The 12,403-nt window shown below is 43.6% G+C and overlaps 1 protein-coding gene and 3 pseudogenes across 1 annotated transcript; all 4 read left to right on the plus strand.

Moving 5' to 3' along the window:
- The first annotated feature begins 984 nt into the window (after nucleotides 1–984).
- LOC141559984 (glioma pathogenesis-related protein 1-like) lies at nucleotides 985–1,864 on the plus strand. Its single transcript, XM_074297633.1, has one exon. It carries the CDS (start codon nucleotides 1,060–1,062, stop codon nucleotides 1,831–1,833), a length of 774 nt encoding a protein of 257 aa, XP_074153734.1. The 5' UTR covers nucleotides 985–1,059; the 3' UTR covers nucleotides 1,834–1,864.
- Nucleotides 1,865–2,776: 912 nt separating this feature from the next.
- On the plus strand, nucleotides 2,777–3,695 carry LOC141562538 (glioma pathogenesis-related protein 1 pseudogene; annotated as a pseudogene).
- A 613-nt stretch (nucleotides 3,696–4,308) lies between these two features.
- Nucleotides 4,309–5,254, plus strand: LOC141564022 (glioma pathogenesis-related protein 1 pseudogene; annotated as a pseudogene).
- A 1,218-nt stretch (nucleotides 5,255–6,472) lies between these two features.
- On the plus strand, nucleotides 6,473–7,310 carry LOC141564023 (glioma pathogenesis-related protein 1 pseudogene; annotated as a pseudogene).
- Nucleotides 7,311–12,403: the final 5,093 nt, after the last annotated feature.

Consider the following 12,403-nt stretch of genomic DNA (forward strand, 5'->3'; position numbering starts at 1 on the left):
TCCCAGAATACTGTGTCCTGTATACCTAAGGGAAACAACACTGGCTGTAGAGTCAAAGGATCTGAGTTCCAAACCCACCTTAGTCATTCACTACCTGTGTGACTCTAGCCAATTGATTCAAGCTGTCTCATGCCTCAGCCTCCTCATTTGTAAAATGAATGTATCATTTTAATTGACTATAGAAGTCTCTTTGAATATTGAAATGTATTGATCCTGTGAGAAATTAAATGGAAGGGGAGGTGAGAGGAAGGGGCCCCAGAAAAGATTTTCTTATAACCTGTCAGCAAATTCTAGATTTTGAGAGAGTATGGTCGCTGAAGACTTCAGCCATTCCATCCTGAACTGCTCACGAGCACACCTGGCTCCCACCTAGGTACCAGCAACTTCCCACTGACCTTCCTTTCTGAAAGTAAAGAGATATGTTAAACTAATCCATCTGAGGCTTGGGGATTTTGGTCATGAAATATAGGCGGGGAGGGGAGCTTAGAACCCAGGATGTCAGAGCTGGGAGGGCCTTAGAACCCAGGAGGTCAGAGCTGGGAGGGCCCTTAGAACCCAGGATGTCAGAGCTGGGAGGGCCTTAGAACCCAGGATGTCAGAGCTGGGAGGGCCCTTAGAACCCAGGAGGTCAGAGCTGGGAGGGCCCTTAGAACCCAGGAAGTCAGAGCTGGGAGGGCCCTTAGAACCCAGGAAGTCAGAGCTGGGAGGGCCCTTGAAACACAGAATGTCAGTCTTTGACATTCAAGAATATCACTGACCTTTCATTAAAGTGATAACATTAATAATAAAATGACTAATCATCTAGAAAATGGTTCTCAAACTTTTAAAAATTTCAGTGTTAAAAATAAAACAAGGTAACTATGTCCTGTTGTACCATATGAAAAAGCAACTTCAGTCACACCAACCAACTTCCACATACAACATAGTAGTTTCTTCTTGTTAACGCTATTGGGCTTTCTGTTGCCTCATAATTGTAGACAGGACACACCCTTCAAATATCCACAAAGATCTTCTGCCTCATTCTGGCAAAGTTTACTGGACACCGGAGTTTGGAAGATCATGGACTCCTGCTTTAAAATAATGATATTTTCACTTTTTTCCATCTGCAACTGGGCATATAAAATGGATTCTCTGCCCACCATTGAAAATGAAGCTTTCATCAAAGAGTGTGTTGACACCCATAACAAGTTTCGATCACAAGTGACCCCCAAAGCCAGTAACATGCTGCATGTGAGCTGGGATGCAGATTTGGCCAAAGTTGCTAGAGAATGGGCACAGAAGTGTAAGTTTGACCATAACCCTGATCTGAGTAACCCCAAAAAGTTGCACCCGGACTTTTCTGTACTGGGAGAGAATCTCTGGATTGGCTCAATTGGAGCATTTTCTGAAAATGCTGCCATCAAGATGTGGAATAATGAAGTAAAAAACTATGACTTCCAGAGTAACAAATGTACTGGTGTTTGTGGTCACTATACCCAGGTGGTCTGGGCAGATACTTACAAGATTGGCTGTGCAGTTCAATTTTGCCCCAAAATTGAGAAGTCTTTCATTACCAATGGAGCCGTTTTTGTATGTGACTACGGACCAGCAGGAAATTTTTATAATATGGCGCCCTACAAGGAAGGAGAACCCTGCAGTGCCTGTAAAGAAGATACCTGTGTGGACCAGCTGTGTACAAATCCAAAGCGGGATGGAGAAGCTGCAAGTCCCAAGCCACATACTGAGTCAGGCATACGCAGCCACAAATTGTTTCTTCTTATGATCTTGGTGCCAATTTTTGCTATATTGGCTATTATATTGGCCATTGTGGTAAAGCGTTATTGTGCAAAGTAAATCATTTTTGAATAAATTTAATCAAAAGGAATTATGGGATAATATCATCTTTTAAAATGTCCAAAGAACAAAAATTTGTAATTCTGAAAGTTGCCAAAATTGACCAATAAGAATAATGATAACTGTTGTAGGGACTCCTGAAAAACAAATATATTGATGAAGCATTGATGGTACAGTGACTTGGTTCAGACATCTAAAGAAGAATCTTAAAACTGAGGATGTCAAAGCTAGGAGGACCCTTAGAACCCAGGATGTCAGAGCTGGGAGGGCCTTTAGAACCCAGGATGTCAGAGCTGAAAGGGCCCTTAGAACCCGGGATGTCAGAGCTGAAAGGGCCCTTAGAACCCGGGATGTCAGAGCTGGGAGGGCCCTTAGAACCCGGGATGCCAGAGCTGAAAGGGCCCTTAGAACCCGGGATGTCAGAGCTGGGAGGGCCTTTAGAACCCAGGATGTCAGAGCTGAAAGGGCCCTTAGAACCCAGGATGTCAGAGCTGGGAGGGCCTTTAGGGGCATAGGATTCAGAGCTGAGATAGAGCTTAGAATTCAGAGCTTAGAATAGAGAATGTCAGAGTGGGGAGGGCCCTTAAGACATGCTGAAGGGGTCCTTAGAATACAGGATGTCATTCTTTGACACTGACATCTAATTAAAATGTTAACATTAATAATAAAATGACTAATCATCCAGAAAATGTTTCTCAAACTTTTTAAATGTCACAGTGTAACTATGTCCTGTTACATCACATAAAAAAGAAACTTTAGTCACCATTAACCAGATTCCACATACAATATAAGAAGTAACTTCAGTCACTACTATAACTTCATCAAACAATATAGTAGTTTCTTCTTGCTAACGTTATTGGGCTTTCTATTGCCTCATAATTGTAGACAGGACACACCCTTCAAATATCCACAAAGATCTACTGCCTTATTCTGGCAAAGTTTAATGGACACAAGGTTAGAAAGCCATGGATTTCTGCCTTAAAATAATGATATTTTCACTTTTTTCCATCTGCAACTGGTCATATAAAATGGATTCTCTGCCCACCATTGAAAATCAAACTTTCATCCAAGAGTGTGTTGACATTCATAACAAGTTTCGGTCACAAGTGACCCCCAAAGCCAGTGACATGCTGCGTGTGAGCTGGGATGCAGATTTGGCCTACATTGCTAGTGAATGGGCAGAAGAGTGTGAGTTTCAAAATAACCCTGCACTGAGTGACCACAAAACCTTGCACCCTCTTTTTCCTGTAGTGGGAGAGAATCTCTGGATTGGCACAATTGAAACATTTTCTGAAAATGCTGCCATCGAGATGTGGAATGCTGAGGCAAAAAACTATGACTTCCAGACTAAGCAATGTACTGACGTGTGCGATCATTATATTCAGGTAGTCTGGGCAAATACTTACAAGATTGGCTGTGCAGTTAAATCTTGCCTCCAAATTACCCACTCTATCCTTTCCAATGGACTAATTTTTGTATGTAACTATGGACCAGCAGGAAATAGTGATATGCAGCCCTACAAGGAAGGAGAACCCTGCAGTGCCTGTAAAGAAGATACTTGTGTGGACCAGCTGTGTACAAATCCAAATCGTAATAGAAAGAATGAAATTTCCAATCCAGATGAAGATGATGTAAATCACAACCCAGAAGAATATGATGCAAATCCCCAGCCAGATGAAAATGATGCAAGTCACAATCCAGAAGGAGTTGCAAGTAACGAGCCAGGTAATGAGCCAGATACTGAAGAGACAAGCAGAAGCACCCACAAAATTTCTCTTGTTTTAATCTTGTTGCCAATTTTTGCTACACTGGTTATCATATTAATCATTGTGATACTGATAAAGCGTTATTATGCAAAGTAAATCATTTCTGAATAAATTTAATCAAAAAGGATTATGGGATAATGTCATCTTTTAAATGTCTAAACAACAAAAGATTTGTAATTCAGAAAGGGAAATCCACTTATCAGATTGCCAAACTTGACAAATAAGAATAATAACTGCTGTAGGAACTTGTGGAACACAATTAAATTGATGAAGCGTTGATGGTACAGTGACTTTGTTCAGACATCTAAAGAGGAACCTTAGAACATGGAACATCAGAGCTGGGAGGACCCTTAGAACACAGGATATCAGAGCTGGGAGGGCCTTAGAACCCTGGATGTCAGAGCTGGGAGGGCCCTTAGAACCCAGGATGTCAGTCTTTACCATTCAAGAATATCACTGATCTCTCATTAAATTGCTAACATTAATAATAAAATGACTATTCATCCAGAAAATGGCTCTTAAACTTTTTTAAATTTCAGTGTGAAAAATAAAGCAAGGTAACTATGTCCTGTTATACCATATGAAAAAGCAACTTCAGTCACCAATACAGCTTCCTCATACAACATAGTAGTGTCCTCTGGCTAATGCTATCGGGCTTTCTGTTGCCTCATAATTGTAGACAGGACACACCCTTCAAATATCCACAAAGATCTGTTGCCTCATTCTGGCAAAGTTACTGGGCACTGGAGTTTGGAAGATCATGGACTCCTGCCTTAAAATAATGATATTTTCACTTTTTTCCATCTGCAACTGGGCATATAAAATGGATTCTCTGCCCACCATTGAAAATGAAGCTTTCATCAAAGAGTGTGTTGACACCCATAACAAGTTTCGATCACAAGTGACCCCCAAAGCCAGTAAGATGCTGCGTGTGAGCTGGGATGCAAATTTGGCCAAAGTTGCTAAAGAATGGGTACAGAAGTGTAAGTTTGACCATAACCCTGATCTGAGTAACCCCAATAAGTTGCACCCAGACTTTTCGGTACTGGGAGAGAATCTCTGGATTGGCTCAATTGGAGCATTTTCTGAAAATGCTGCCATCAAGATGTGGAATAATGAAGTAAAAAACTATGACTTCCAGAGTAACAAATGTACTGGTGTTTGTGGTCACTATACCCAGGTGGTCTGGGCAGATACTTACAAGATTGGCTGTGCAGTTCAATTTTGCCCCAAAATTGAGAAGTCTTTCATTACCAATGGAGCCGTTTTTGTATGTGACTATGGACCAGCAGGAAATTATTATAATATGGCGCCCTACAAGGAAGGACAACCCTGCAGTGCCTGTAAAGAAGATACCTGTGTGGACCAGCTGTGTACAAATCCAAAGCGGGATGGAGAAGCTGCAAGTTCCAAGCCTGGTGGAGGTGCTGCAAGTCCCAAGCCCGGTGGAGGTGCTGCAAGTCCCAAGCCCGGTGGAGGTGCTGCAAGTCCCAAGCCAGAAACTAAGGAGACAGCCAAGGGCCCCCGCAAAGTTTCTTTTGTTTTAATCTTAGTGCCAATTTTTGCTATACTGGCAATTATATTGATCGTTGTGGTAGCGATAAAGCGTTATTTCACAAGTTAAATCATTTCTGAATAAATTTAATCAAAAGGGATTTGGTAATAATATCTTTTAAATGTCTAAACAACAAAAGATTTATAATTCAGAAAGTGAAATCCACTCATCAGATTGATAAAGTTGACAAATAAGAATAATGACAAGTGCTAGACGGGCTTCTGGAAAACAAGTATATTGATGAAGTGTGGAGTTACTTGGTTCAGACATCTGAAGAGGAACCTTAGAACTCAGGATGTCAGAGCTGGAAGGTACTTAATGAGAGAATGGGAGAGCTGGGAGGGCCTTAGAACCAGGGATGTCAGAGCTGGGAGGGCCATTAGAATAGAGGATGTCAAAGCTGAATGAACCTTTAGAACACAGGATGTCAAAACCAGGTGGGCCTTTAAAACCTAGGATGTCAGAGCTGGGAGGGTCCTTAGAACCCAGGAGGTCAGAGCTGGGAGGACCCTTAGAACCCGGGAGGACCCTTAGAACCCGGGAGGTCAGAGCTGGGAGGGTACTTAGAACCCAGGAGGTCAGAGCTGGGAGGACCCTTAGAACCCAGGAGGTCAGAGCTGGGAGGACCCTTAGAACCCAGGAGGTCAGAGCTGGGAGGACCCTTAGAACCCGGGAGGACCCTTAGAACCCGGGAGGTCAGAGCTGGGAGGGCCCTTAGAACCCACGAGGTCAGAGCTGGGAGGGTCCTTAGAACCCAGGAAGTCAGAGCTGGGAGGGCCCTTAGAACCCAGGAGGTCAGAGCTGGGAGGACCCTTAGAACCCAGGAGGTCAGAACTAGGAGAGCCCTTAGAACCCGGGAGGTCAGAGCTGGAAGGGCCCTTAGAACCCAGGATGTCAGAGCAGGGAGGGCCCTTAGAACCCAGGAGGTCAGAACTGGGAGGGCCCTTGAGACACAGGATGTCACAATTGGTAGGGCCCTTAGAACATGGAATGTCACAGCTGGGAAGGAACACAGAATGTCAGTCTTTGACATTCAAGAATATCACTGACCTTTCATTAAAATGATAACATTAATATTAAAATTACTATTCATCGAGAAAATGAGTCTCAAACTTTTTAAAATTTCACGGAGTTAAAAGTAAAACAAGGTAACTATGTCCTGTTGCACCACATAAAAAAATAACTTCAGTCACCACCACAGCTTCCTCATACAACATAGTGGTTTCCTCTTGTTAACGCTATTGGGCTTTCTGTTGCCTCATAATTGTAGACAGGACACACCCTTCAAATATCCACAAAGATCTTCTGCCTCATTCTGGCAAAGTTTACTGGACACCGGAGTTTGGAAGATCATGGACTCCTGCTTTAAAATAATGATATTTTCACTTTTTTCCATCTGCAACTGGGCATATAAAATGGATTCTCTGCCCACCATTGAAAATGAAGCTTTCATCAAAGAGTGTGTTGACACCCATAACAAGTTTCGATCACAAGTGACCCCCAAAGCCAGTAAGATGCTGCGTGTGAGCTGGGATGCAGATTTGGCCAAAGTTGCTAGAGAATGGGCACAGAAGTGTAAGTTTGACCATAACCCTGATCTGAGTAACCCCAAAAAGTTGCACCCGGACTTTTCTTCAGTGGGAGAGAATCTCTGGATTGGCTCAATTGGAGCATTTTCTGAAAATGCTGCCATCAAGATGTGGAATAATGAAGTAAAAAACTATGACTTCCAGAGTAACAAATGTACTGGTGTTTGTGGTCACTATACCCAGGTGGTCTGGGCAGATACTTACAAGATTGGCTGTGCAGTTCAATTTTGCCCCAAAATTGAGAAGTCTTTCGTTACCAATGGAGCCGTTTTTGTATGTGACTACGGACCAGCAGGAAATTTTTATAATATGGCGCCCTACAAGGAAGGACAACCCTGCAGTGCCTGTAAAGAAGATACCTGTGTGGACCAGCTGTGTACAAATCCAAAGCGGGATGGAGAAGCTGCAAGTCCCAAGCCAAATGCTGAACAGCAAGGCAAAGAAAGACGAAAACTTTCTCTTCTTTTCATCTTGTTGCCAATTGTAGTTATATTGATTATCATTCTGATCATTGTGATAAAGTATTATTACAGGAGATAAATCATTTTTGAATAAATTTAATCAAAAGGAATTATGGGATAATGTCATCTTTTAAAATGTCTAAACAAAAGATTTGTCATTCAGAAAGGGAAATACACTCATCAGGTTGCCAAAGCTGACAATAAAAATAATTGCTGTAGGGACTCCTGAAAAACAAATATATTGATGAAGCATTGATGGTATAGTGATGCTACAGTTCAGACATCTAAAGAGAAACCTTAGAACTCAGGATGCCAGAGCTTGGAGAGCCCTTAGATCCCAGGATGTTAGAGCTGGGTGGCCCCTTAGAATCCAGGAGGTCAGAGCTGGGAGGAGCCCTTAGAACCCAGGAGGTCAGAGCTGGGAGGCCCCTTAGAACCCAGGAGGTCAGAGCTGGGAGGGCCCTTAGAACCCAGGAGGTCAGAGCTGAGAGGAGCCCTTAGAACCCAGGAGGTCAGAGCTGGGAGGAGCCCTTAGAACCCAGGAGGTCAGAGCTGGGAGGTCCCTTAGAACCCAGGAGGTCAGAGCTGGGAGGCCCCTTAGAACCCAGGAGGTCAGAGCTGGGAGGGCCCTTAGAACCCAGGAGGTCAGAGCTGGGAGGAGCCCTTAGAACCCAGGAGGTCAGAGCTGGGAGGAGCCCTTAGAACCCAGGAGGTCAGAGCTGGGAGGAGCCCTTAGAACCCAGGATGTCAGAGCTGGGAGGTCCCTTAGAACTCAGGATGTTAGAACTGGGAGGGCCCTTAGAACCCAGGAGGTCAGAGCTGGGAGGGCCCTTAGAACCCAGGAGATCAGAGCTGGGAGGGGCCTTAGAACCCAGGAGGTCAGAGCTGGGAGACAGGTTTTATCATAAAAATGTTATATCAGAATCATGTAAACAAAATCATAATTTAAAAAAGAAAGAAAATTTAAATCAACTAGATTTTAGCTTAGATTTCTTTTTTTCCCCTCTGAGTAGATTGTGGTTTCTGGTTTTAGTTTTTTACTCAACTGCTCTTCAGCATGAGTCTTGGAGTCACCAAAAAAAAAACTCCTTCTCTTTTCAGCATGTTATTGAGGTGCCTAAGTAGAAGTTTGCACACTTGCTGTTCCCCCATCTCCTTCCAAAACTGCTTTGTGGATGGTTTATTCTGCTTTTAGGAAGAAGAAATAGAGCTTACAAAGCACTGGAAGGACATTGAAATAGCATAACCTATTCCATTTAGTCCCATTTCTTCTGAGTTATATGAACTTGGGCTACTCAATTCACCACTCTAACTCTGTTTTCTTACCTGTAAATAGGGATAATATAACTTGTGTTATCTTCCTTATAAGAGTTAAAGTTTTTTTTAATGCTTTGTGAACTGCAAAAAAACAAAAGTAGAAATATGAAATTGTGTTCATTGTATATGTCATCTGAAAGAGCCACCTAGATCCAAACCCCAAACTCCAGTCTTTAAAGATTCCTAAGCTTGGGAACATTTCCCATCTGTCGCTGTCTAGAGGAATTAGCTGTAGTTTACCCTTTTTGGGGCAAGAGTAGGGCCTCCCAGGTGATCCCCTCCTCCCGCCCTGACCAGGCCTCTTCCTCCTGAGCCCCTTAATCTCCCTTTTACACATCTTGGCACATCCAGTTTCTGCATCACTAAGGCAGCAGACTCCAGTGGAGTTTGGGCTTTTGCACATTCTCTCACTTGGGATTTTTGCGAAACACCTCTTCCTGAAAGCTGAGAAAGTGTGAGCTGTCAAAAAAAGCAGCAGGGCATTGAAAGAGAAAACTCTTGAGGAAGGGGGCATTGGCCGTGTTAATTTGGCCATTTCTAAAGACATGACAAAGCTCAAAATACAAAATTGCCAGGGTCAGTGGGGGATTCTTGTTTCTAAATGTAGAAAAACACAATATTGTAACTGAAAGGAACCTGAGGACATAAAATGATGAATCTAGAATGGCCTTAGAGAATGTCAGAGCTGGAAGTGCCTTAGAACCCAGGAGGTGAGAGCTGGGAGGGCCCTTAGAACTCAGGATGTCAGAGCTGGGAGGGCCCTTAGAACTCAGGAGGTCAGAGCTGGGAGGGCCCTTAGAACTCAGGATGTCAGAGCTGGGAGGGCCCTTAGAACCCGGGAGGTCAGAGCTGGGAGGGCCCTTAGAACCCAGGATGTCAGAGCTGGGAGGGCCCTTAGAACCCAGGAGGTCAGAGCAGGGAGGGCCCTTAGAAACCAGGAGGTCAGAGCCGGGAGGGCCCTTAGAACTCAGGATGTCAGAGCTGGGAGGGCCCTTAGAACCCAGGAGGTCAGAGCAGGGAGGGCCCTTAGAAACCAGGAGGTCAGAGCCGGGAGGGCCCTTAGAACTCAGGATGTCAGAGCTGGGAGGGCCCTTAGAACCCAGGAGGTCAGAGCAGGGAGGGCCCTTAGAACTCAGGATGTCAGAGCTGGGAGGGCTCTTAGAACCTGAGAGGTCAGAGCTGGAAGGGCCCTTCATGACCCCCCCATTTGAAGTTTTCTTGGCAAAGATACTGGAGTGGCTCCCCATTTCCTTCTCCAGCTTATTTTACAGATGAAGAAACTGAGGCAAACAGAATGAAGTGACTCGACCAGGCTCGAACAGCTAGTAAATATCTGAGACCAAATTTTCAGACCAGGATGTCAGAGCTAGGAGGGCCCTTAGAACCCAGGAGGTCAAAACTGCGAAGGTCCTTCAAAACACAGAATGTCCAACTCTTAGTCTTCCCTTTAAGGTCAAAATGCTTTTCTTCAATAGTAATTTTATTCCAGTTGTGTTCCCAGAATCACAGAATTTTAGAACTCACAGGACTTTTTCATGGCCATATAATCCAATCCCTGCATGAAAGGAATCTCTAAGACAACAGACCTGAAAAGTGGATATTCAGCCTTGGCTGTGTCATGCAAGATGGCAATCTCTGAAGAGGTGAGCCTCAGGAATCAGCTGGGGGAACAGGCAGGGGGAATGGCAGACTCCAATGGCACCCCCATCACCTCCAAGATCAACAAAAACCCTTCCTAATCTGGCCCTTTGCCGCTTTTCCTTCTATTAATTATTTCCTTTTTATTCTGTATATCACATGTTTTGTGCATAGTAGTTTGCATGTTGTCTCACACACACAACACACACACACACACACACACAGTATTGTGAGTTCGCTGAAGGCAAGAACTGTCTGCCTCTTTTTGTTTCCCCAGAATTTAGCATAATTCCTGGCACATAGTGGGTGTTTAAATAATGTGTTTTTAATTGTTCCATTACTGGACAATAATGGAGTTCAAGGTGTTGGTCCTGGATTAAGTCCTTGGCAAAAAGGGAAGGGTTAAAAGGCTATCCTCTGGAGGTCAGTTGAGGAGACAGAAGTTCTAAAGTGGACCGTACTTACCTAAGAGTTCCATAGGACAGAGGATTGTAAGGTTTCTTAGGCAATTAGATTTCTTTTTGTAAAAAACAAGCCTATAAAGCACCTTTCTCTCATTAAGGGAAGGCATCTCTGCATCCCTACATCCCTATAAAGAGCAGCATCTTCACAGAGCTACCTGAGAGAAAACATTTGTAAAGCTGTGAAACAAACTTGTGAGGCATCTCTTGTGCCCTACCGGCCTAAGGATAACAGCCCTTCTGCAGTGCATGAGAGAAAATCCCATTCCCTACTGAGATAAGAGATAGCCTCTCTCTCCATCTTTGTGAGCTAATACAAGAAGGCATCTCTCTATATTTGCATGAGATAAAGTATCTTGCACTCGTAGTAAAGGATGGAATCTTTATCTGGATAAGAGAGGAGACATACATCTGCCTAAGAGAACATTTCATTCTATTGCTGACTCTGCACAAGAGAATGGTGCTGCCCAACTGTTCGTAGAAGGCATCTTTTAGCATCGTATCTGATTCTTCATGACCTCCCTCCCCCCATTTGAACTTTTCTTGGCAAAGATACTGGAGTGGTTCCCCATTTCCTTCTCCAGCTTATTTTACAGATGAGGAAACTGAGGCAAACAGAATGAAGTGGCTCGACCAGGCTCGCACAGCTAGTAAATGTCTGAGATCAGATTTGTGTCCAGGAATTTAAATCTTCCCCCCAGGCCTGGCACTCTCTCCATTGTACCACCGTGGTGGCGATGGCAGTGGCAGTGGCAGTGGCGCTCGCGCTCCCGCACTCTCACCCTCGCCCTCGCACTCACACTGGCCAACTCTTTGTGACCGCATTTGGGGTTTTCTTGGCAAAGATACAGGAGATATTTACCATTTTTTTCAACTGCTCCCTTGAGACTCTTCATTGAGACTTGCTTGCTACCTATTCATAAACACCTGCCCGTAATAAACTGAAAGGTTGGATATTGATTTGGTCTATATGGTTTCCCCCCTCTCCTTCAAAATTGTTCTCTCCCATCTTGTATTTTCTGTCCCACTGTTGTTATGGCTTAGAAATGTTTATACACTTTAATTTTCTTTAATTCTTTAACTGTATCCATCTTCACATCTTCCATGAGGCTTAATGCATGATTTTGCACCACGTAGATGGTCAAGTATCAATTGATGATGATGACGGTGATGAAAATGAACGTGAGGAGGAAGAGGAGCATATAATTACAGGTACCTAACACCTCTTAGAGAAAGTGAACAGATCTATTTATTTATTTCAATCAGCGAAGAAAGTGCTTGAGAGGCAGTTTCAGAGGATAGTAAAATTTAGAGCTGGAAGGGTTCTTAGGTCTACTCCATCATCTTGCAAACACACACACACACACACACACACACACACACACACACACACACACACACTCACATACAAACACACATACTGTTTTGCATACATTTTAATCAACAAGGAAACAATAGCAGCAGAAAGATGGGAGACTAGTAGGGCAGGATATTAAATACATTGTCAGATAAGGCTTCTGTATCAGATTCTTTTCCTTGTTTTTCTGTCATGAGGATAACTTCAATTGATGATGGGGAAATGGATTGTAACAGTGATGTACAAAAGCTATTAATAAAATATATGTTGTAAACAATAAAATGAATTTACTAGAAAAAGGAAGGGAGGGAGGGAGGAAGAAAGGAAGGAAGGAAGGAAGGAAGGAAGGAAGGAAGGAAGGAAGGAAGGAAGGAAGGAAGGAAGGAAGGAAGGAAGGAAGGAAGGAAGGAAGGAAGGAAGGAAGGA

This window comes from Sminthopsis crassicaudata, chromosome 3 (genome assembly GCF_048593235.1).
Source record: "Sminthopsis crassicaudata isolate SCR6 chromosome 3, ASM4859323v1, whole genome shotgun sequence".
NCBI lineage: Eukaryota > Metazoa > Chordata > Mammalia > Dasyuromorphia > Dasyuridae > Sminthopsis > Sminthopsis crassicaudata.

What these genes read in the sequence shown, in the direction of transcription:
- LOC141559984 (XM_074297633.1), top strand. Translation starts at nt 1,060, where the DNA reads ATGGACTCCTGCTTTAAAATAATGATATTTTCACTTTTTTCCATCTGC.